This window comes from Lichenostomus cassidix, chromosome 1 (assembly GCF_008360975.1).
Source record: "Lichenostomus cassidix isolate B80296 chromosome 1, HeHo_3.0, whole genome shotgun sequence".
NCBI classification, from domain to species: domain Eukaryota; kingdom Metazoa; phylum Chordata; class Aves; order Passeriformes; family Meliphagidae; genus Lichenostomus; species Lichenostomus cassidix.
Window position 1 is genome coordinate 27,092,300 of NC_139479.1, and position 26,021 is coordinate 27,118,320.

Genomic DNA, 26,021 nt, shown 5'->3' on the forward strand with positions numbered 1-26,021 from the left:
AGGTTACTCAGATCCCCATCCAAACTGACCTTGAATGTTTCCAGGGATGGAGCATCTACCACCTCTCTGGGCCATCTGCTTCAGTGTTTCACTACCCTCACTGTAAAAAAACTTCTTCCTTATATCTAATCTAAATAATAATATCTAAATCATACCTAAATAAGTCAATGATCAACTGATTTGTGAGTCCTCCAGTGCTTAAATGAATAGTAAAGTTTTCAGAATTAGGGGGACGGGGAGAAGGGGCTATGTCTGGAGTATTTAGAGATCAAGTCCAAATCTGAAATACTCTGCATGATGTCCTGGAAGTCCCAGGATAGACTTTCCAGAATGAAAGGAGGTAATTTATCTTGCATTTCTTAATTGCATTCCTTACTACAAGTTTTGTTCTGTTATAATGGATACTCAACTCCTGTAAGAAAATATGTTTGCAAATACATACTTATTTTCTGGTTCAGCTCTTTTGAATGCATTAAGAATTGTATCTGGAGATATTATATCTCTGAGGCCTCTGAAAGTAATCAGAAACAGTAGATTAAGTGAGTAGAGAGAACCCACTCCCAAATGACTGCACACCACACTCCCTGAAATCCTATTCCATATGGAATATATATGTGTTCCCTATGGAACATATGTGATGCCACTGAATTTGCTGTAAGCACAAATTAGTTCCATAGAAATACCTGCTACCTGATATTTAATCTTGCACATTCAGTAGTTTTGGCTCTAAAAGCAGGGGTAAAAAATTATTCCTTTCTTTGATGTGACCCTTAAGCACTGAAACCTGTACATAGCCCACATTCAGGCTTAACTCCCTCAGACATTTCACTATTTGAAATGCAAGGCTAGCTGTTATTGTGAAAAATAAAACATTTACACAGACAGTTTCTTTGTTGTTCCTTTGGGCAGAGAAAGGAAGAAAAACCCAGCAGTTGTTCTGGGGGGTAGGGTAAGATATTTGCAAGGGATTAAATTCTCTTTTATAAGGACACTGCTGATTTCCTGCCCAAATATTACTTCCCTCTGTCTACTGTGTGCTACTTGTCTATTACAAAGGAATAGTAATGCACAAATGCCCCAAAGTATGACAGAAATGAAAGTCATAGAACAGATACAGTTAACTTTTATTCTTTGATCCAGCTTTGAATAAAGACCCACCTAAAGGACTGCTGCATTGTGGCTGCATCCTTTCCCCACCAACAGGAATGGAAAAAACATGTGAGTTTTTTCAGAGATATTAGAATGGGCATCCATGTCTTCAGATTAAGGTGTTCATCCTGTTTTGGGGACAAATGCAAATAAAACACCTGAAATGATTACACTCCAAGTGCAATTCATAGCTCTGCCTCTAAAATCATGTGACCATGCATCAAATAGGATGCCTCTGACTTCAAAACATATTTTCTCTTATGAAGATCAAACCCTCGAATTTTGACTTAGTGTGGATGTAGTACCAAAAATTGGTAACCATGTTTTATAGACTGAAAAAAAAAAAGATCTCTTAACTCTGTTGGAGAAAGTAACATGGGAGGTCTTGAATGTCTTCTGTCACCACAGCTGCTCTGTTTCAATACAACCCAAGTGGAAAATGCCTCGCAAAGGTACCTGCATCACCTCCATCTCTTACAGCTCTGTGGTACTGCCAGGGATGTGGCAAGTCGCAGCTGCTGCCACAGACTTGCCAATTCCTTATGTGATACCCGACAGCTGTTGGAAGCTCTGTGTTAAAACTCATGCTGTGAATTGAATTTCTATATACTCTTCCTCAGGAAGTGAAAACTGCAAAGCAATCTTTATGTCCCCTAACTCCCAGCCTGTGCTCCTATATTAAGAGGGATTCCACTTTGGCTGAGAATATCACTACACTATGCTGTACTGTTTTCTTTAATTTTTTTTCCCCTTCCCCCCACAAAACTACATTTTGGCATGTGATCACTGCCTCCATCTGCCTACTACACATGCATGTGCTTTCAGTTACAAAGCACTCTGATTTATATCTCATGTAAAAATGCAAAGCTTCAGGAACACATCTCAGGAGGGCTGCAGCTTTCTCAGGACTGGCAGCATCTGTATTCCTCTGCCTCGGCCAAACACCATATAGAGGGCTCAGCTCCAACACCATTAAAGCTGCTGAAGCTGATTTCTGGCTACTGCTATGTTTTTCAAGGGCTGCTGAGGGCTGTACCACTGATTCCCCAGCTGGAGAGTTGAGAAGCCAGAGACAAGGTGCAGAGAGGAGCAAGCAAGGCAGCTGCAGGTAGAATATTGCTCCCCAGTCTAAACACATCTCTGCCAGATGGGTGCCAACAAACTGCATGAAATTCAGAAAAGGGCAGCAAAAATGTTTAACGGACTTGAGGGATTCATTTCTAGAGAAGATTAAAGAAATAAAAGTTGAGCTCAGTATCACTAACTGAGTAAGGGGGAATAGGATAACTCCATAAAAGCCTCTGCAGGTGCAAAGAAATTGAGAAACCTTGTTTAAAAAGATTTAAGGAATAGCTAGTAACAAAAGAGTGGCATTGATTAGAGAAAATTTAGACAAAAGTCTTGGAAGCTTTTTGTAAGTTTGTTATAACCAAGAGATGGAGCACTGAATTCTAGAAAGCAATGGAAGTTCTCTTGCTTTCGTCATTTGAAAAACAAACTGGACAAAGTCACCAGTAATAATTGGGAATGGACAAGATAAATAAAGTCATATGGAAAAATATGCACTCTTTTTTTTAAGAGGTAGAAACATACCACTAAGAAGAAGGTGCCCCTGCACAGCAGAGGTACAAAGGAGACTTCAAGGGCTCTCTCAGTGTACAGTGCCAGGAGCTGAGCAGTTTGACTCAGATAATGTGCTTCCTTCCTTGTGCTTCTCATTCTCAGGCATCAGCACCTGTCTTGATGTGTCATCTTTCCTTCTTTTGCTGCCCAAGAGAAGTCCCTTTGCCATGTTTTCAAAGTAGGAGGAGCTCGCTACCCCCTGCTTGATCCATGTATGAGTGGCCATGAGACAAAACCTTTCAGACTTGCTGGCCACATACCAATAAGCTCCTTTACTCAAGCAGATTTCTGCTGCTGGACTTCATGCCAGTCCCAGCAGCTCACTTTGCAGACAGGAACTAGGTAGGAGGAGGAATTGCATCCTGTCTACCACCCACTCGGACCCTTTCTATTTTTTCCTCATGTGGCACCAAAGAAACCCTGATCAGCACAAGGACTGTACTGAACAGATCTAGTGCAGAAAGATGCAAAAAAGAAAAGTGCCCTTTGTTGTTGAGAAAGAGTCCAAGCAGCAATAAACAGAACTTGAATCATCATTTGAGGGCACAGGCTGGGGAGGTTCAGCTCTCCTGAAAAAGAACTGGGGATCCTAATGAGAAATAGACCAAACATGAGCCAGAAGTCTGTCCTTGCAACAAGTCATACCTGAGTCTGCATCAGCAAGAGTACAGCCAGCAGATCAAGGAAAGTGGTTATCTCATAGTACTTGGCACTCATTAGGCCACATATAGAACAGTGTTCCCCAGTTTGAGAGAAACACTGGAAAACTGGATTGGACCCAGAGAGGGGTCATGAAGATGATGAGAGGATTGCAGAATATGGCATGAAGAAATTTTGGAGAAATTGGGTTTGCTTGTCCTAGAGAATGAAAGGCTCCAGGGGAATGTAGTCACAGTCTTTCAATACCTCAAATACAGCTACACAGTAGATGCAAGTCCTTACAATGATGCACAGAGTTTCATCAAGAGAAATTCTGTCGAAATATAAGAAAAGAATTCTCATTTTTAAACAATTATAACCCTGGCTGAGGCTGTCCTGAAGTGGTAGAGTCTCCCTCATGGCAAACATTCAACACAGAGGTCCCTTCCAGAGGAGACTTGCCAAGCTCATGTGAGTTATATGACAAACATGGATGACTTATACAAAGACAATTCTTACTCACTTCCATTGCAAAAGACAAGCATATCCCTAGATTTCTTTCTGTACAGTACCTTAATTAGCTTTCTTTCTAAGGTTACCTGAGAAAAGACTTTTGTTCATTTGTTCCTTTCCAAAGGACAGGGGAATTTTTTCTTTCTGAGATTGGAAGGAAAAGCTCTCCAGCATGAGATCAAACCATATTCCTTTGAGTTCAATGTGGCCAGTTTATTTGCTCAGGGATGGAGACACAACTCCATATGCATTTTGCCCTAAAAGAGATTTTAATATAAAGAACACATTTCTATCCCAAATCAGTTACTTCAAAAATGTTACTTCAACCATTTTTTGAAACAATAACCCAAGTAAATGATCCAAAAGCTTTTAGCTAATAGTTAGTTGTAATGTTTAATTTCAGTTTTCACATGTTGCCTTTATTACATCTTTTTCAAGCATGTCTTTACCTTTCTTCAAAGGATAGGAAAACTTTATTTTGAAACAACAACTTTCTATAGGTGATTTCAGGTACTTTGGTATGAATCAGGAGATTTGGCAAGCTGACCCTCTCCTGTGAGCTTTTCAAGCATCAGGCAATACTATTTCTCAATGTTGGACCAAGCTGCTTTTCTGGAATATTTCCAAGGCACTGAACTATGGATACTGGGCAGAGTAATCCACAGAATTTCAGTATATGTTAGCAAAATATAACAGCCATTTTTTAAAATGTGCCTGTGGAACCCTTGCTTGCTAGGAGAACAGCATCCAATATGTGAGCCTTTGCTCAGAAAGGAAGACTGTGCCCTTTGAAAGAATGGAAGTGTGAGTGGTGAAAGAGGCAATGCACCCACTCTAAGCTGAACACTAATGAAGTTACCTAGCTCCAGAGGAAGAGAGTGGATGCTCCATCTTCCTCTGTCAAGCCAACATTTCCATGGGCTTTTAAATTCCATACTTAATGCTGATATGCATCTTTGTAAATGTGATATTTTTCCCCCTGAGCCAAGCATATTTATCAATCCCATGAGCTGCATTTTAAGTAGTTAGAGATTAGATTGCTTTAAAACAGACCAATGTGTTTTAATGATTTATTGAATAATCAGGATACAGAATGGGCCTTACCTATAAAGAAGTAGCTACATTAACTATGCAACCTCATTAATTAATGGTTGCTTAGTAAATAAAGCTATGCATATATATATATGTATCCATTTATATAATATATATTTTATATATATAAATATGGTGAAATTTGGTCCATGTGCTACAAAAACTTGTTTAATTCTGATCTTGTCATGGTCATAAAGGTCAATCTAGATGCTGAGAGCAAATCCTGGCACAAAAGATTTGCGGTACCAAATTGTGCATGCCCAAATATTTTCAGTCCTAAAGAGCTTCTTAAGCTGCTCCTCACCTTGTAAGGAAACAAACCATATTCAAACAGAGCAGGTTAATATTGGAATGGAAAAGAGAAAGGAGAGGAGAGGAGAGGAGAGGAGAGGAGAGGAGAGGAGAGGAGAGGAGAGGAGAGAAAAAAGAAAAGAAAAGAAAAGAAAAGAAAAGAAAAGAAAAGAAAAGAAAAGAAAAGAAAAGAAAAGAAAAGAAAAATTAAAAAGTCCTAATGAAAATCTGGAGAAATAAGCTACTAATTTAGAAAAAAAAGAATCAAACACAATTTCCATAGGCTTATAAGCACACATGTATCATGGGGGATCAGTGAGAAACTCAATTGTCAATGTACTGCCTTTGAGAGCTTTGCCTAATCTCATATCTTTGACGGTTCTGATTTTCCTCTAGCTGGTGTCCCTGCCTGAGTTTCTAATGCAGCTAATTCATGGACTAAATCAAAAGAAGAAAGCTTATTTTTAATGCCCTAGAGTCTTTGCAATTGACTTTCACACTGGAACAAACTTGAAACTATTTTAATATGGAAGAAAAGCAATTAACTTTGTCAGTAATTTTTTCACTTGCATGTTTGGTATTATTTCAGCTGTGATTTTAAATGAGTTCTCTGCACCTCACTTTGCTTCTTACTTGATTTGCCAATGAAATCTGATCTCAATGTTAGTCACATCACAGTCTAGCATAGAAACTAACCTGAAGACAGATTTTACTCCTAGCTGAGCCTACATAATTCTGATGGAATGTGATACTCAGCCACTTCGCTACTCCCTTGGTCAATAAACTTCAATCTCTTTTGAGGCTGTAGAAAAAGATTGAATGATTCTGTGAAAAACTAGTTGGTTTCAACATAGTATCTGTGTGTTACATTAAATCTGTGTGTTTTCAGGCTCAACAGTTTGTCATGCTTTAATCAGGTAGGCTCTGTCCAGCAATAAACAGCGATGCCATTTTCGTGTTTGTGTCTGTGCACTCCTGTGTTCCCAGACAGGCTATGGCCTCCTGCAGGACTGGAGTCTGTGCTGTGTGCACACCGAACCTCTGAGTGCTAATGAGGAGGAAATACAATTCTTCACACATCCCAGACTTCAGAGTGTGTCTTCATCTCTGCTGCTGGCAGCTGGTGTGGAACACGGTTCTGCATCATGCCTTGGAAAAGCAGGCTGTCAGGACACAGCCAGGAGACTCAAGTCATTACAGTCAAAGATAATGAGACACTTCTAGCTAGAGCCTCTGGCACAGTAGAAGGGTACCTGTGGTAACATCAACTTTAGACATGAGAAAACCATAGAATGTCTTGCCTTGGGTTGGAAGGAACCTTAAAGATCCTCTGATTTTAGTTCCCCTGCCATGGGCAGGGACACCTTGCACTAAACCAGGTAGTTTAGGGCCCCATCCTACCCAGCCTTGAATGCTTTAAGGGATGGGGCAGCCACAAGTTCTCTGGGCAACCTATTCCAGTGCCTCACCATCCTCAAAGCCAAGAATTTCTTCCCAATACCTAATCTAAAGCTTTCAATTTAAAGCCATTCCCCCTTGTCCTGTCTCTACATGCCCTTTCAAATAATCTCTCTTCATCTTTATTTTAGGCCCTCTTTGGGTACTGGAAGGCTGCAATTGAGTCACCCCAAAGCCTTCCCTTTTCCAGATGAAACAATCCCAGTTTCCTTAGCCTTTCCTCATAGGAGAGGTGCTCCATCCCTCTAATCATCTTCATGGCTCTCCTCTGGACTGGCTCCAGCAAGTTGATGCCCTTCCTCTGGGACCCCAGAGCGGGATGCAGCACTCCAGGTGGGGTCATACCAGAGCAGAGCAGAGGGACAGAATAATTCCCCTCACCCTGCTGGCCATGCTGTAAGTGCTGAATTGAATCCTTACCTTTCCTAGAAAGATCTTGGCCAAATGTCCTTTCTCAGATTTTTTTCTCAGAAAAGAATGGCTGCTTGGGAGAAAGCTGATGGACTGACTGCTGCAGATCCTGTTTCTCATAATGCTCACAGCCCAGGACAGCAGGCACACAATGAACCTTTTACCACCCAGCAGCTTTTGGGCTGCACTCATGCCAAGTCCCAGTCCTGAGTTAGTAATTGTCCACGAGCATTATTTCTCTTAGTTGTTTCTGAAGTGTGGCACATGTGAAGACAATGCAGTTCTCAACTCAAAAAAAAGGTTGTGCGTTGAGGTATGTATCCCATCCTACTTCTGTAGGAAGCATATCCCTCATGATGGGTGATCAGCTTGTTTATAATTAAACTGAGCCCAGAGACAGACATTAGCCTGGTTATCTGTCTGCCATCTTCCTACTCAAGCAGCAGCCAGGCAAGGACAGGCAAAGGTTGTGTGGAAAAGGTGCTACAGAGTATCTGTATCAAATCCAAGCATTACAAACAAGACTTGGGGCAGGAAGGGGATATTTCAACTGCACAGAGTCCTTAAGAACCAGAGACATGCCCCTAGGTGGAGGTCCTTTTGGTGAGGGAAGCCACTGGATCATGGCCTTGTTTAAACATTGGATCTCACCTCAAAGAGCTGTGGAAGCATCCCAGAAGCTGCAGGAGCTGAAGAGGATGTCCTGCACCTGGGTTAGCCGATAAAGATTTCTTTCCTTTCTGTGCACCTTTCTGGAAATGCAGCAACTCCACCAATGTTTTTTCAACCGTGAAAGTCAAGTCTGTCTTTCCTTTTCCTTTATTTTTCTCTGGTGATCAGAGTGATTTTAAGACAATTGGCAAACTACTGATGCTCCATTTCCCAACGAAACAATAAGCCATAAAATGAGTTTACTAGAGCATTCTTGCAATTCCCAGCATGTCCCTCAAGACTTGGGCAGTAACTGAGTACTTCCATACTAAACAGGAGGGACCACTGAATGCTGCCCATGTGGGGCATCAGCTGAGAGGGATGTTCTCTAGGGACCAGTGTTAGCCAGTGTTTCTGGAATGTGGTGCACAGCAGTGGGAGGAGGTTCAGGCCTCCTGCAAGTTTGAAATGAGAACTGAGAAGGAATATAGTTCTCCAAGGCTGGGAGAGCACCACTTCAAAGCAAAGGCTAAATAACCGATGCTCCCATCTAGTGGTGAAACTCTACCCAGTGGCTTGGATGTCAGACATCAACCTTAACCTCCCAGGAGATACAGAGCTGGATGGGCCATGCCACAGGACAGTGCCACTCCTGGGAACTTCTGTAAGGTTTGCAGTCTGCAGTAGACTGCCAGACATGTTTAAAAGCTCATGAGAAACCAACTAATAAACTCATTTAAAATACTACAGCATCAGTAATAACAAATAAAAGGATAACATTAGGATCAAGGGTGCTTTTAAGGCAAGGGAAGTGTGGAATAGCAGTCTCAAAATTTCATAAGTAACCTTCGGTGAGATATAAGCACCCACATTATCTTGGCATTGGCTCCTAAAGCATGAAGGCGCCTATCAAAATGCTACCCAAAGATAGTAACTAGCAAGACATTATGATTGCGTGGTTGTTGCATGATTACCATGTCATTAATATGCTAATGTGCTGCTGAACACTGCTGAACTTCTAATTATTGGCCAGAAGAATACCATGCTTTTGTTTGTTTCCTTTCTTTTTTTAGTTTACATCTAGAAGCTTACAGTCAGATGTGAACAATTACCATATGCTCAATTTATTGGGAGTCACCCCGTGACACTATTGTAAATCATTTCACAAGGTCTGCTCACTTCTTTCTAATATGCTTATTTCCACTTGTTATGCTTGGAAGCTGATCAGATCAGCAGGAAAAGGTGCTGTTTTTCTCACCAGATCTTTTTTTTAAAGGCACAGCTGATGCCTACAGGGTATCCCCAGAAGCAAAATTCATTAATGATGCTGAGACATTACTTCGTTACAAGAATGGTAAAGAATGTTGTAGTATATTCTCTTGTTATACTGTAATTGTTACTGCTCTGTTTTGACTTCACTACCCTTCTTCATTATACCTGCATATGCTAAAGCAAATAGGAAGGTAGTTCTAACACCAGTCTCGTATACTCACTTTTCAACACATTTTGGAGCATTTCACACTGCCATAATTCCTGTTATGAGTCCTGTGTATGATTCCTGTACAGAGTCCTAATTTCCAAATCTCAGCACACTGCAGCATATGATAGGGCTTAACATAAGCCAAAGGTCAGGACACTCCTTGAGAGGACAGAATATTCTGGAGTCCATGCCTACTATAGCTAAAGGACAGAAAGGCAGCTCTTCTGACAAGCACTAGAACTTCAAGCAACAGACAAAGCTTGGCTTGCATTTCACTGGAGGTCACAATAAAGAAAGAACTACACATTTTCTAGTTAACCTGAGTAGAAAGAAGAGAGAGCAACATGGATAGAGCTTGGCTAGATGTTAGCTGAATATCTAAACTGTTCTCTCCAAAAAGCTAATCCGGTATTGGCAAGCCATGAATTTAATGACTTGGAACCATATCCAAAGTGAACCCACAGAGTGGTTTATGACAGGTTTGCTTATGAAGGATTCTGTGTTTATTTATAGGGATGAAATTATGAAATTGATCCAATACTAAGTAATGTATGAGAAAAATTCAGTAAGAATTAATTTGGTTTCACTGAAACTAAGCAAAAAGTACTGCTAAAACTATTGGGATGATGAAAGTGCTGATAAAATCCATTTCCAATCAAAACATAGCTGTCAGTGTTTGCATCCTATGTGGAAGTTATACACCTGTAAATGAAGGAAAAGTCTGTGGCAAATGAATGAGAACCCACAAACACAGTGGGTGGCTGTCACAAGAAATTATGCTGGCAGAGTAAAAGAAAAATCACTCTTTAAAATGAGAGCAATGCAAAAAAACACATAGGCAGCAAATAAACTAGAGATGCTGCCTCAATGAAGAAGAGAGTTAAGGAAAGTAAAGACTACATCAGAACTAATGTCCCCTTGTCAGTAAGAGACTGGGAGTCACTGATAGAGATTATTCCTATGACAAATGCCACTGCAAAGCCCAAGCAAAATTCCAGTGCACTAGTCAAAATAATGCTTGTAAAAGTCCATAAGCAGTCATGGCTCTCAAACCTTGCACAGTTGTCAGCCAGAGATTTTTTATAAAGGACAGAACTGCTAAGCATCATGTTAAGTATGTCCACAAGCACACTGAATGCTCAAGTACATACAGATCCAACATTCAGGTTGTGTAAAACTGCCATTCCTGTACTAAAATCCTGAGAACTTTAGGCTGCCAGGATACAACATGACACAAATCTGAATCATGTTCCAGACACCTAAGAAAGGAACAAGTGCATCATCAGAGTAAAACATTTTCATCCTGTTCTTTCAGTTTAGGATAACCCTAAAAAATTGGTAGAAAGATGTGTTACTGTTGTTGCTTGATCAACATAAAAAGATATTAGAAGTTACAAGTTATCTTGCCAAGTTTTTACCTTATTTTTCAGAAATCTTGGTAACACTCAGATCTATTAATGATTGTGTTTCAATGGGCTGGCAGGAAACCACCTTCATCAAATGATGTAAATAATAAAAATTCAGATCTATCTAAGCAATGACTTGGGGCTCTTTTACTGCAGGTAGGGCAGTGAGTGGTTTATGTATGCAGCTCTTCCACCCCTACAGTAATAACGTATGCACAGATTGAAAAAAGAGATGTACGCAATTGTGTTCGGCTGGGAGGGTTTCCATCAATATGTGTGTGGGAGAAATGTGATTGTGGAATCTCATCATACATTACCCTTGCTGGCTCTACTGCAAACCCATCTGAAAAACACAATCTATAAATATTTTTATTCCTATTTGAATAATGTGCCTTGTCATTAAACACCAGGGCTCTAAAATACATAGTCTAAGCAAATTTTATTTTTATATTAATTGAACTTACCTTGTTGCTATTTTACCACTGTTAGGAATTGGGATGAAGTAAGGGAACTAAAGAGGGTGTTAAAATAAACATATTTTGATTCATTTTAGCTCAAAATTGGTATTGCTGGTGACAGAGAATAAAGTGACCTTGAAACCACCAATTGTATGAGGCATCAACAAGAGGGAAGACATGACAAAAATGACAGCATTTTCACTCCACCTGCATTCCCCTGTCAAAGATGAAGTACAGAAAACCATAGCATCTATGCTAAGGAAACACCTATGAGCATTAATTAATTATAATGCTAGTGCTCTCTGTGCTGGATGCAGTGTCACTCTCTCATAAACAGTTTACTTGTTCCACTATCATCAACTCAATTATTTGAGATGCTTCTTGGCAGGTGTATATGACGTGTTCTTTCGAAAGCTCCTTTGTGATGAAGTATTCTCAATGGCTTAATGTATATTCCCATATGCCACAGGCTGTTAAAAGCCCAGTCACATCCCCAGTTCAAAAACCTCTCAGCAACATTCAAGCTGATAATATAGCAAGAGCCAGTCACAATGACAAGAAAATTTGTGACTTATCTATTGAGGCCAAACAAACCACTCAAAAGCGTACCACAGTCTAAGTGGGTTGAAGTCTATCTTGCCTCATCCTCTGGCACGAAGAGTGTGAGGAGTAGGAGAGTGGGAGCACTTGGAAAAGAGCAGAGCAGCATGACGTGGAGCCTCCTTTCTAGCCAGTCTGGATGTGGGAGAGAGCCCACACTTGGCACAGGTTGGCAGGCTCCGAGACAGCACCACCAGCCTGTAGCAGTCTGGTGAATTACAGCAACTACTGAGATCAATAGGAGAACACTGCACTGTGCTTGGGGTCCTATTTCCTCCTGTGTGCCAGAAAGAAATCTCTATGCTTTAAGGGTCTCCCATGGTTCAGGTAAGATCTTTAGCTCTTGAAGTGATTTCTCTGTGCCTGTGTCCTATTGCAGCCAAACATGAGACTTAAAGCGAGGGCTCAGCAGATGCCTAAACCAAACCAGAACCAACCACATGCAAGTCAATCCACAGCTACTGGTGTAGCAACTTCATCCTTGGGACCTCAGTTCATGTTTTTTATCTGCTAAAACAAAAATACTCCCCATACTCAGTGTAAAAAAAAAAAAAAAGAAAAAAAGAAAAAAAGAAAAAAAGACACCATTATGAGTGTTGGCTCACAGGGTGTATGTTATGTGTTCAAGCACCAGGTTTTACAGCTGACTTCCACTAAAGTGGGTGGCAGCGCACAGTACTGGGAGATGGAGCCTCCTTTTGTTTCATGCTCATACTTCATTGAAATCCTACCCTTCCCCATCCACTACTAGAGACCAATCGGCTCCCATTGTACAAAACCATGAGAAAATTGTAAATGAGAAATCTGCCTACAAATATTCAGGAAATTCTCTGCCAAAGGTTGCTCTATTTATCCACAGTGCACTGTATATGCTTTACAGATGTGGAATATAATTAATGGGTAATGTTACCTGTCTCCACTTTTAAAGCTGTTTTTTCAAGATGATGTCACATACAGACAATACTCCCTGGCTAAATTAAACTCCCACGGCAGCAGGGGGGAAAGAAATTTAGGGCTATTTGCTACACAAGTCCAGATCCCATCGCTTCATTTTGCAATAGAAATGACATACAAGTAGACTAGCTTGTCTTATTTGCAGTATTTTGTACTCTCATTTTCCTATATTATGGGGCAGTCAGACCAAAACCATGTTGTTGTTAGAGCCATGTACAATCTGTTCTTTCTGCTTTGCAAATGCTTTGTTTATAAGGCTATTTGTCGGAGAGACAGAGGACAAAGAGGAGAGGCCCATTCTGTATTGCTAAAACTAAATTCAGATCTGGTAGAGACACACAAAAGTGGTGCCACAGTCCTTCCAGTTAGGTGTTTCATCATACCTCTGCATTTGATCCTACCTCTATGGAAAATAATAGCAAATTCCCATTGATCTCAAGGTTAGAGAGCAGAGCTTGACTTCAAAACATCTGCTGAACAGCTCTCTGACTCTCAAACCCTTCATTAGGATGGTATGCTGTGCTTTTTAAAGGGTTTGCTGGCTTGTTTCATACTTAATAAACTTGCTGTGCTATCATGATGTTCCTGCTCCTACAGGAGATAGCCCATAGATGATATACACCTCCATGATCTCCCGTCAGGTGTAGATGTTCCATTATAATACAGGTATATTTACAACTACTTCCATCCTGTTTGACATTCACCAGGCTTCTCTGTTTGTAATCCAACAGGATTTATGTTCTTCTACATTATTGAACTCTCAGTGTGCTCCTGCATCATCTCTGGCACCAGGCACTTGGGCACATTTCCTTGGTCTTCTTCACTGATACCAGGATTTCTCAGAACACAGAGTTACCTTTTCCCAAACTCTACCTGCTGTAGTTTTTCTTTGGGTTTATGATTTTCTTCTTCAGGGACCAGGTGAGAGTTGGAGCAAGAGGTCTTTGCTGGAGTTAAGAAAAACAGTAGCGTTTTGCGTTAGCGAATACAAGAAGGATATAGATCTAAATAGAATAGGACTGTAAACTCAAATTCACCATGCTCTTTCATTAACATGCTAGAGCTTTTTTTATCCTTAGATCAAACCCTTCCCTTCCCTTCCCTTCCCTTCCCTTCCCTTCCCTTCCCTTCCCTTCCCTTCCCTTCCCTTCCCTTCCCTTCCCTTCCTCTCTCATTTCTGTGTTTTTTCCTTTTTCTCTGAACCACTGGTGAATGATTGCAACCTTTGCTAGACTTCCCACTGACTTGACCTGTTCAGACATTGGTAAGAGATTTAAGTAATTGTCCAGTTCTTTAAGATATAGCAGCCACTTATTAATCCAAGAGGACTTGGATGTTTCTCCATGTAATGGAGAAACACAGATGTTCGGCAATTTCCCCTTATTAGGTGTGTGTCCCTGCTTCTTTAGTTTTCCTCTGGTGGGCAGATGGGCCAAATGTTCCAAGAGCTCCAGTCTGATACAGATATGTATTCGTGGGCCCTGATGAGAAACAGAAGAAACTTTATTTGGAGGCCTCAAACTGATACCATTGTTTGTTGCAAATTTCCCAGATGTTATGATTCAAATGTTTTCATGTTGCAGGGAAAAACAGCACTTTCCCTGCAGTCAGAGAAACTCAAGGTTTTCCAATTATGGTCACACACTCAGACTTATTAGCACAAAATTTAATTTGAGTTAATCAGACTGAGGTGGGTAGAGCGCGAAATTAACTTGACTTCCATTTTGCATCATACAGCAAACCAACTTGGTGAAATCACTGTAGAAATCTGAGCTGTGAATGATGGATGAGCTGAAAAAAACCCAGAGAATAAACAGTGTTGTGTAATCATCACTGCACTAAAAGGGACACAATATTCAATTCACTTGTTTGGAGAAATGCTTTCCTTCCCTGGCAAATCAAAGGGTGTGTGCCCTCAGCTGCACCCATATTTTGACTCTGAAGCCAAGAAGAGAGTTTGGACCTAAACAATTGTCTTCAGCATCCCCTCTGTTATGAGAGCTGTGTGTGCTCTGTCAGTCCATCCTGCCAGAATATTCCAAACCATTATATTTGCCAGGAAATTACAATTTAATGAAAATAGAAACACATCAGTTTCAATGAAATTTCCATTTGCAGTTCAAGACTCTTGTTCAAAATCCAGAGGGAAAGAGAAGCATTTACTAGGGGCAAACCAGAAGCCACAAGGTGTCCAACTGGGATATGGGTTTCAAGTATCTGCTCCTCGTGAGGGAGAGTAAGAATATACACCTAAAATCTTCCACAGCCAAGAGAAGTATGTTGATGACTGGCTCTTCTGGAAGCATGTTTTCCCCTGAACTTATTCAAAGGGCTTCTGTTTCACTTCAATTAGAAACAAAGTCTTGACATTTTCCTTTTATTTTCTTCTCTTTATTTCAAACCAAAATTCTGTTTTCCAGCAAAGGCTGACATTAGTTCTCCTTTCCCAGCCCTCTGCCACCTTTTCTGTGTGGCTAAAATAAGTATTTGGGAGATGGAAGCAGCCCCATACACCGGAACCATAACTGCCTTCGAGCCATTTCCTTGTAAACAACAGGAAAAATAAAACAATGCTTCTCAAATATTGACCTCCAACTTTTTCAGCAAGATTTTAGAAACTTGACCGACCTCTTCTATAAACAGAGATATTTCTGTCTTGGAGCAAACTGCAAATTTGAGAAGGGCACCTGCAGAGCAAGAAAGCCACCGAAAATTTGGGAACATAAAAGGGGCAGGTTTAGAGGGGAGGATTGAAAGAGAGAGAAAGGCATCAATTTCCTTCAACAAGAGCATAGAAAAAAGAAACAGTAAAGTTCACTTCTGTGCAGAAAGACCTGGTTGAGACAGGGACTGAGACAGCATCAGCTGGGGCAAGAGAATCAGGAAAATGGACATGAGCTTACAGCTCTGGTGACAGGTGCCCAAATGGCACCTAGCTTCTGACAACAGGACAATCCTTCTCCTGTTTACACCCAATGCTATATACAGGAGGAGAAGGTTCCCTGCACAAAATGTCCATAATATATACTTTTTTTCCAGGGAAAGACTAAATTTTATCACCAAATAGGAAACAGGGCTTACTGTTTACTATCTTTAAACTGTGAAATATGCTGTAAAATAAAGACTTTAATTAAAGTTCTCTTTTTAATGCCTATTCCTTGCAGAAAAGTGACAGCATTTCAAAACACAGCTTTTCTCATATGCCTCTATTTACTTTCTCATTTTTCATACAATAGCTCCTATTTAACCAATTTCAGCAACATATTTAACATCTTTGCAAAAGTAACTGCAACACACTCAAGAGCCTTGTAAAGTATGAAAAAATTCTATGGTATATTCAGTGTCACTAAAAGAGATGGGGAACACAAAATCAATCAGCCTAAGAGTTGTTTTCCCATATTGACGTCTGAACTCCTGCCTGGTAATGTTTGCAAACCAGGTAATGTTTGCACTGTAAAGTTCTAAACTGAAAATACCAAAGCAAGGTAGGAACAGGTTTTGCCAACTCTTCCTATTAATAGTGGAGGGTTAAAATTGCTGAACCACTTTGTGGCACTAATTGGCTAAACCACCCCGTACTTTAATTGTGGTTTTAACTGTCTTAAAAAATGTATCTGAATATTTAAAGTATGATACATACCCTATGTGTATGCAAAGAGCCATTAAACCACAGCACTGTTCATATTTCTTTACTTGTCTTAAAGCATTTGGAAAGTATGCATGATGAGAGCAGCTTTGCTACACTGATCTATCTGCACTCCCTTGCAGCAGAGATGGAGCCAGGAGGGTTTTTTTAGGCTGTGTACAGCAGAAAGCAAGGCAGCATTTCCCAGGCCAGATGCAAAGTTACATGAAACAATGTACTAGCAACAACCAGCTCTGGAGCAATGAATAACCAGCAACCAAGTTACTCCTGGGAAAGCTCGCTTGCATTTTAAATCAAGAAGAAAATGATGACCCATTTTCAAAGCTTAAAGTTATTTCTGTATGAAAACTAACTTTCTGTCGCTGTTGAGCAGCTAGCAGAGTAAAGAAAGCACCATTTCTCAGTGGCAAGAAGGAATGACCTTTATTGTTTTGATTTCATCATATATATAGAGTTTTCAAAAGTCACCCAGATTGGTCGGTCAGAAGCCTTCACCCAGGCCTGATTGGCCAGGCCTGCACTGTCCAAGTTCTGGGACACTGTTCCAACAACATCCAAACTTTATCTTTATTTATAAAACACAAGAAGAATTCTCATGGGAAAAGCCTGTGCTAGCCACAACTTTCTTCAGCAGTTCCTAACCAGGCGAAACCAGTGTATGAGACTTCTTCAAAGCTGCAATCCCACGTCAAGCTATGAACATTGCACATTGCCCTGCAACAGCAAATGCTGTTGGCCAGACAACACTAGGAGGGACACTTGCAGTGGGAGCAGGCATAAAGGATGAATTCTTGAGTACTGTCCGATCAAATGGTATCAGGGTACTCTTTTTTGACTTTTTCATTATATCTGAATATACCCCTAATTTAAAGAGATGAAGGCTGGTTGTGGGGATCAGGACAGACGGAAGGATCTTCGAGATCCCTTCAGGTATAAGTGCCCTAAATCTGTCCTCCACAGTGGTCAGCAGGAGGTCAGAGAAGGGGAAGAGATGGCAAAACAGGAGATGCCTTCTCATCCGTGCAGCTGCCCACTTTGCTGTGGTGCCACATGCTGCCTGGAGTGAAGGGATTACTCCTGGCCTTGCATGCTGCCCTGGCCTCGCTCTGCACAGGCTGGGCTCCCCCTGAACCACTGCCTGCTGCCCTGGGCAGGCTGGGCAGAACAGCTTCTCTGCCTGCAAAAGTTTCAGGGAGCAAATATGTATTTGTCTCCCTACTGATAACACCATCCAGGCACCTACATATTTTTTGGAAGTATTCCACTGTACACTGAGAAAACTGTTGTTGCAAACCCTTTTTTTTTTCTCCATTCTCCCACCTTGATGATTCAGCAGATGAGACACATTTTTATTTTCTTCAAAAACCTGCTACATAAACCCATGTTTATTTCAGTTAACCTTTTCAGCCAAAGAGCCAGCTCACTGCAGCTCATCAGTAATGCCTCCATATATCACAGCCACACAGAGTGCAGGCACAGATTAATTCAACGTAATTTTGTGTATAAAATTTGCTCCAAAAACCCGTCTCTAGATATTTATTTACCTATACAGAATGTTCAGCGTTTGAATTCCAGTGAAGTTTGGCACTGACTGATTTTTAATAAAAATGCCCCAAATGCTACAAATTACTTTAGCATCTTCAGCCTCTATTAGAAGTTGACAAGGAGTCAAGGCACATAGTATTCAATAAGTGCTGCTAGTAGTAATAAATATCAGAGGGGAAAATAGACAGAAAGTTCCAGTGCTTCAGCAGAAAAGTGGACGAGAACATCATTCAAGTTCATCAAAACAGCCAGCTTTTAGGAGCATTTTATTGCCCATGTCCTTAGGGTGCTAGTCTTTTGCTTGTGTAGGCTTTGTGATCTTGTTAACGTGCAGAACTGAGATTTATGACATTTGTGACTTTAACAGCGTGACTCTGCCTCTAATGCTTGTGCAGTGCCATGAAAACAGTGGCTGGAAGATGACTGCTGAGGTCAGTGGGACTGAGCACCAGAGGGAACAGCAGGGAGCTCCCAGCCCTGCTCATGTTGAAGTCCTGATCCTATTACTCGTTTTACAAATGCAGCTGAAGTCCACCCTTTTTCAGAGCTTGTGGATGACTTCTGCAGTAATGTGACAACTGACAAAAAACCCCAAGATGAAGGTAGCTCTGCTATCTTTGTCTTTTCATTTCAGCTCCTTACTGTTTCTCATGAAACTGAATTCTTGATGAGAAGAATTCAGAGAGGTGACTTACATATACAAGGGAATAAATGGACAGGTGACCCTTGTGTTGTTAAAAGTTCATGCTATAGACTTGGAAGTCCATGTTTCCTTCCCAAGGCAAACATGAGGGACAGGAAAGCAAAGAACAGCCTCTGACTCTGCTTACTGGCTTCCACATCTGAGCCAGCACTGAAGGATAAGAATTACTTATTAATACAGGTCAGGTCAGCAGCAAGCTAGCACTTTCCTTCAAGACCAGAGAAAACTAGAAAGAAATTGTGTCCATTATATCTTTGAGTCCCAGGGCTGTTTCAGAGACTCTGCAGCTCACCCTTGGTGGCAGACTCTGGATTCATACTCCGTTCTGTTCCCTGAACATTAGCCAGCACCTGGGCTGGCTCTTCAGACACACATGCAACAGGTTACACACAGAATTCTTTCTGACATGATCTGTGCCATACTGGCAAACACTCTTCCCTTCTTTCTTCCCCCAACAGTTCCATGCAAGCAATAATAGTCCTTGGAAAAACTTTGTGCACACACACTAGTATCCATCAGCAAGGATGTAACGAGCCTTGTGAGCACAGCCAAATGTACACACACATCTGAAACTAAACCCCCTTGCCACTGCGTCAGGGACAATTTTGTCACAATGTTTCTGAAGGGCAGAGAAAGAGCTCGCTTTGGAGAGGAGGCAATGTTGCCAATCATCTGCCATGAGCTGATATGAGAAAAAGAAACCAGGCCACTCTCTCTCCTAAGGGAGAGCTGTTAATTGAGGTCTGTAGGCTCCAGTCCTAAATCCACATCAGCAACTGAACAACTGCAACACTAAAATTCATCTGATGTGTGCACAAGCCAACAACAGTATCTCCAGCTTATTAAAAGTCTGCTTGATGGCTAGAAACAAAATGCAGGTCTGCACTAACAAAACTCATGGTGTGTCATAACTGCAGGTCCCTCGGGGTGCAGCAGGACAGGAATGCCAGGCCAAAAGAGCCTTACCCAGAGGCAGCGCTGCTGGAGAGCCAGGAGAATCACCACCTCACAAGTGCTAAAGGGACCAGTCTGAAGCATGTTCCTTCCTTCCCTGCCCCAAGGAGGGAAAACACACTTCCACAAGCTGTCTGAGGTTTTATAGAAAGACAGTGATAACCCACCTAACATGTCCCCTTTGGGAGTAAGAACAGAAAAATACCTCAGGGAACCGTGAGAAGTGGGAGATTAACAATCTCTGGACACCCAGATCTTACTCATTAATGTAACCTTAAAAGTGTTTATTTGTTCAAAACCAAAATAGTCCAGAAATAAATTTGCAGTTACTTGGATAAAACTGAGCTTTGGTAGAGTCAATAGAAAAATTCCCTTTTCCATCAGTGGAGCCATATTAGCCAAAAATATATTTTGAAAAGGTTAAATAGGCTTGTGCCTGGGCTCTAAATATCTTTGTGTACTGTACCTGCCAGTTTAAATGATGACTACAAAGATCTGTTATAAAACTTTTTCCAGGAGAGGCGAAAGCTTTCTCTGTGTCACTGTTTTTAATATACTGTGACTCTTGCTCATAGTAAATTAGGTTATTTATCCCCTTTATTTGTATGCACTGCTGTAACACAGTAACAAACCAAAGTGATAGATGCATCTATACCAGTCGTCAAACTCAATAACAAAGCAACAGCAACTGTGTGTAACTTTACCCTATTGCTATCAATTTATATAAAAGACAAATTCCTCAAGCTGCAAATATGTGAAAGTAAATTCTTTACTGTTCTGGACTTGCCAGCAATTACTTTGTCCTCTGATCTCAAATCCTTCCCCAGGCAGCTCCCACATCACGGGGACCTGATGTTGATCTCATAGACCTTATCCCAATTCACTTTCTGGCTTCCAGAGAAGCTGTTCTTTATTACTCTGCAGAAATTGAAGGCAGAATCAGGCCAATGATCAGAAACATACAGGATGCAGAGCTCTTCCATTTTGGAGTTTAGAGTCTAAGCCAAAAGCATAATGTCAAAGGCTGAAGCAAACCTTATTGGATTGCAGACTAACTCCTCCTGCCTTCTGCAGATAAATTTTACATTTAGATGCATAGGGGAGACTCCCACTGCAGTCAATAAAAATTATGCTCATCCAGCATTATTTGTCACCAATCCAACTGCCCATTCTGTAAGTGCTTTGCTGAAAAAAAGGGGAGACTTCAGGTGACAAGCATTCCTGATACTGTGTTTAAACTCTCAGATTCCCACATAGAATATCCCAGCATTGCTGGCTTCCCTGAAATACTCAATTGATGCTATTCATTTACATTCTATTCCAAATTGAAGTTCTATTTCACTGGTATATTAAAATGAACCTACTAAAGAAGAGTGCATTTTAAAATAGTAACAGATGGATATGTCTGTAGAGTTGCACAGATTTAGATTCCTGCTTTAATTATATAATTTTTCAAAACTGAGTAAACAGCATCCACCTTTCACTTTGTTTCTTAAAACACGTGCTAATAGTTTATTGAATGAGCCGGCATACCATGTATAATATCATTTTACAGACAGATGCAGCAAGTCTAGGGAAAAAAACAACAAAAAGCAAACCAAAAAAACCCCCACCAAACCAAGAAAATATCCTTCCCTTAACTGCTAATTGTCTTTATAAACCTAGAATTAATGCTATACAGGACTATTCCTCAAGCAGCAGCATTCCTGAAGAACCAGTCTGTAGATATACCTAAATCACAGTGCCCCTCAACAGAATTTTTGTTATCTTCATGTATGTAAGACAACCTATCCTATAACACTGATAAGCAAGGATTTCTATATTTTTGAAAAATTTAGCACTAGATTTTAAATTTGTTTTCAAAATGTCCTAGACTGAGGGAAAATATGCTATTTTTATGCATTAATTGCTTTGCAATTCATGAAATTCCCCAAAATGGAATAAGTAAGTGGATGAACTTCTCTAGAATTTAGAAACATTATTTGCTTCTGGCAGTAAGTGTTAGCACAACAATCATCGTTTTTAAACTGTTAACCTATTATTGATTGTGCTTTGTCTCTCACATCATTGTGATGCTACCTTTTCATTTAGGAAATGGCACCTTTTTTCCTTTAGTTCTAATGGCTTTTATTTTCACACTTTTTTCACAGCTTAGAAGGCGTGCCTTTTGCAGGCATGCTGCTCCGATCAGCTTACACCTTACAAATATGGGCACAAAGGAGCTACAGTCTCAGATGCATTTACACAGATACTTATCTTGGAGCATAGATTCAGCACAAAAAAGGTTATCTGCCATTATCCTAATTATTTGTGACAGCTTAGACTATTTGCAAAGTAAACCACTAATAAATTTGAACTAAAATATGTTTTAAGGTAATTCTAGCCGTTTAGCAAGCTGAGAAAGGACAGCAACGACCGCACTGAAAAGATTTCCCTTTTCCTGTGCCGCTGGACAGACACTGGAAGTTCCAGCGGAGCGATCAGTGCCATGTGGGTCCGGCGGTGGGAGGGAGCATTTACCACAGCTCCGGTAGCATCTCTCTGATCTCTCCTTTCCTTTGTGATCGCTGATCCAACAGCCCCGTATCGCATTGTTTTTGCACCCGCTTTATTAGCGAGTTAATGTGCTTCTTCTCAGGAGACCTTTAAGCTTAAAATATTTCTTTAATTAACGGAGCCTCATCTTAAAGCTCCAGAGCCGGCTGCGGCTCTTCCACACCGCGTGAGTCTCACGGCCCCGGCTCACGGGGGAGGGCTGAGGAAAGGACCATGCCTTCAACTTGCCGGACCGGTCACAGCGAGACCCCGCGTCCCCGGCCGGCCTCCCGGGGTCCCGGTGCCGGAACGCTCCGGCGCTCTCCGCGCTCGCCAGGCGGGGGGAACAGAGACAAGGCGAGAAGGCTGCCGGCCCCCCGCCCGCGCCCCTCCCACCCTTCCCTGCCGCTTTGAACTTCTCCAGCACAGACCCCTGAAGGTGCAGCGGGGCCCGGCCCCGGCACGGCGGCGGAAAGCGCAGCGCCAGCGCCCCATCCCCGCGCATCCCCCCGTCCCCGCCGGCGCGGGGGAAGATGCTCCGCTGCCGCCGGCCCCACGCACTCCCCCCGCGCGGGGAAGATGCAGCGCTGCCCCCAGCCCGCCGCCCGTGCGGAGGAAAGCGCGGCGCTACCCCCGCCGCCGGAGCGACCCTCTCCCTCCGCAGCGCCCGCCCCTCCCGCCGCTGCCCTTCCCGAACAATGAGCCGGGACGGCGCGGCACGGCCCCGGGGCAGCCCCGGCATGTCCGCCCGGCCCCGGCGCCCTCCGCCCGCCCGCCAGCGAGCGCAGCCTCCCGCCCCGCCGCCGTAGCGCCCGGCTCCGCCCGCGAGGTACCGGGGGCGGGGGCAGCCCCATCCCGGGAGGGGCGCGCGGCCCCGGCGGGCGGGAGCTCCCGGGGGCGGGCAGCGCCCGGCGGGCGGGGGCGGTGCCGGTGCCGAGCCGCGCCGTGCCGAGCTGAGCCGTGCCGCGCCGTGCCGTGCCGAGCCGAGCCGTGCCGCCCGTGCCGCCGCCCGGCGCCGGTGCCGGTGCCGCCGCGATCTGGCCGAGCCGGGGTGCCGCCCGCCCCCGGCCGCTGCCCTGCGCTTTGTGCGTGCGGCGGCCAGCAGCATGCGGGGGGAGAGGCACCGCGTGGGACGCGGCGAGGCGGAGCGCCCCGGCTGCTGCACCTCGGGGGGCAGGGCCCCCAGAGAGCCCTGAGCGCCCGGCGGTACGTAGGGGCGACCCGGGCGGAGACCGCTTCTCCTTTCTGTTATTTTTGGGGTGTTTTTTCCTGGGGGGTGGGTGGTGATGGTGAAGGGGAGGATTTCTAGTGTGCAGCGCTCGCTGGAAGGATAACCCTGTAGGTGAAGCCATATGGGCTCTCAGTGGCGTGGCTTAGTGGCTTCTTGGCTTAACAGTTTTCGGGCGGGGAGTGTGCAGGGTGTGTTTTAGGAGAGCTCGCCTGCTCAAGAGAGCTTGAATAGATACGTTTAGAGAAGCAGTGCTTTCCAGGAATTTAAATGAGACCCTTTTTTGTGGTTGCTTTTCAAGGCTGTTCTGTTAGTTCTATATTTGCTTTTGCAGATTGCTCTTATCAATAGTTAGGCAGCTGAGTTACCATATAAAAATCGATGTTCTTAAAGGGAAAAAGAAAGTCTCGGCGAATTTACCTCTACTAAGCGGTGTAGATCACTTCTGTGGTGTCTTTTGATAATTTATCGGGAATGTTATAATATCTAATACTCAACTACCATTTCTGGTTTATTTTGTTATGGCAGTGTGTTTCATTTGGTACTAGAAAAAAAATTGGTTGGGTTATTCATTCAAGTAATTTAGTTGATAACTTGGAGGAACGTTTAGTCATCTCATTTCAGATGTGGAGGGAAATGTTAAGAGAAAGGCAGGAGGCAGCGGCAAACCTCAAGGTTAAGGTTTTTGCACATTTCTTAATCTGATTTTCCTTTTTCAGTCTTTCAAACTTTCTGAACTTTAAACCTTTTGCAATGAAACTTTCCAGGCGTGGTGTCTGCATCCAGGTAATTTTAATAAATATATATGAATGTATGTATGTATCTTTTTTTTTGTTTGGAAAACTTGGATGAAAAAAATTCAGCTGGTTTTGATAGTGTGGGGCTGTTGGATATGGGGAAAGAATGACTACATTTTTTTCCATTTAAAGATGGAGCTCTTGCAGTTTCTTGTTGGTTTTTTTGTTGGATTTGTTTTGGTTTTTTTTAAAGGGGGTTTTATTATTTGTGTAAATCTGATGTATAGTTTGGAGGTATTTTTCTTTCATGGGCAGTTTCTGATTAAAATACTGTTTGCCTGGAAATCCTGCCATGGATACCTATTGGTTTTGTGTGTATCCTGCTAAGACCAGCTGCTGTACTATTGGGAAAAGATGTGCTGTATTTGCTGAATGAGAAGCTGTGATAAAGGATCTGGAGGTGAGGTCCTATCTGTGTATTCAAATCCAAGGACACTCAGCACTGATTTCTGCAGCAGACAACTTTATGGACACCTCTGCTGTAGGAGGCAGGGCTTCTCTTGCCATTTGCTGTGGAAGTGCTGGATTTGAACTCTTGGAGGACTTCAACCTATTTGTAGGCAGAAGTCTTCTCTGATTGATTTAGGAAATCAAAAATTCCTAGCGTGGTAGTCAGAAACTCTTTTCTGTTCTCTGCTTCATCTGGGCAGAGGACAGGATTTCCCAGCATTGTCCACTCTGCACATTCAGAGTTGTAGGATGTATACAAAATATTAGAGGTTTGTTGCAAGGTTACAGACTTCTGCATCTATGGTTTGTTATGTGTTTTCTACCAAGGAAATGGAAATAAAGGCCAAACAATAGGAAAAGCGGTACAAAAACTTTTTAAAGGGAGCTTAAAAGGGTTCCAGGGTTGCATATGTAAATGTCCTAGTGGAAAGATACCATGGATAAAGTTGTATGTTCATCTTATCCCTTGTTCTTTGAAATCTGCAAAATAATTGTTATGTGCCCACTTAGGTTGAACGTAGAGTTGTGCATAAGTAAAATCTGTAGATTTTGTTTCCTGATTTAAAATTAAGAAAGCAAAAAATAATTGTAATACTACAGAATTTGTTAGTGGTTTTTTTCCTATTGCAGATTAGTTAAATGAGACAGAATAGCATCCTGGTGGTAGCATCCTCACAATTGCATTGTGAATTGATGCTGTGTGTGCTACTTACTGCATATTCTATTGGGGCATGCTGGATTTGAGTTGTTGCAATGCTACTGGTCCATCAGAAATAGTATGCAAATCTCTCTGCAGTAATTTTCAGACTGTGTTTTGGAAACTTCTCTGTATTTGCTAAGGAATTGGCTAGTGGTCTACAGAGATATACTTGGGCATATGGTATAAACTCATTTTCCATGTATTTAGCTAGTAATGGCACTAAAATAAGCCAAAATACATTAAATACCTCTCTAATATTAATTAGCTTGTTAAAAATTTGCTGAAAATACTGTTAAAATCACAGATGTGTGCAAAGGCTGTATGATGCGTGTGAAGGCAAATCCAGGGAATAAGGTCAGTGGGAAATCTGTTGATCTGCAAAGGTCTGCTAAGATGATGTTGTTGCTACTAAAAAAATTGATTGGTTGCCCCTGTGGCATGGTAACTTTGGAACAAAGACATAGGGACTTGCTTCAAGGAGTGGAAAATCTGACTTTGCTGCTGCTTTTGTAGTGAAGAGATCATTTTTGTCGAGTAAGACTGTTGGCTTCCTCAGCCTAAAGGTTTACAACCCTTAAATAGCTCTTCCTGACACTAAGCAGTGTCCCTTTCATTTGTTTGAAGTGTGTTAGAAAGGCTGGCTGGCAACATTGGGACTGATGAATGAAAAAGAGAGAAATTTACAACATCAGATACTTTCTTTAAATTATTTCCCTTGTTGTTAGTTATTACCAAGCA

The 26,021-nt window shown here is 42.1% G+C and overlaps 1 protein-coding gene across 3 annotated transcripts in view; it reads left to right on the top strand.

Moving 5' to 3' along the window:
* ST6GAL2 (ST6 beta-galactoside alpha-2,6-sialyltransferase 2) overlaps positions 1-26,021 on the top strand; it is a 176,072-nt gene that overhangs the window by 101,559 nt on the left and 48,492 nt on the right. The window contains exons 1-2 of one of the 3 annotated variants that reach the window (XM_085053954.1): positions 23,187-23,314; positions 24,056-24,122. The exons of 1 other annotated variant lie outside the window; for it this stretch is intronic. In XM_085053954.1, the coding sequence (XP_084910080.1) occupies positions 24,090-24,122 (33 nt within the window). In that variant the 5' untranslated portion in view covers positions 23,187-23,314; positions 24,056-24,089. Of the gene's footprint in view, positions 1-23,123; positions 23,315-24,055; positions 24,123-26,021 lie in introns of those variants that run through there. One more of the 3 variants, XM_085053956.1, reaches the window with a different exon arrangement.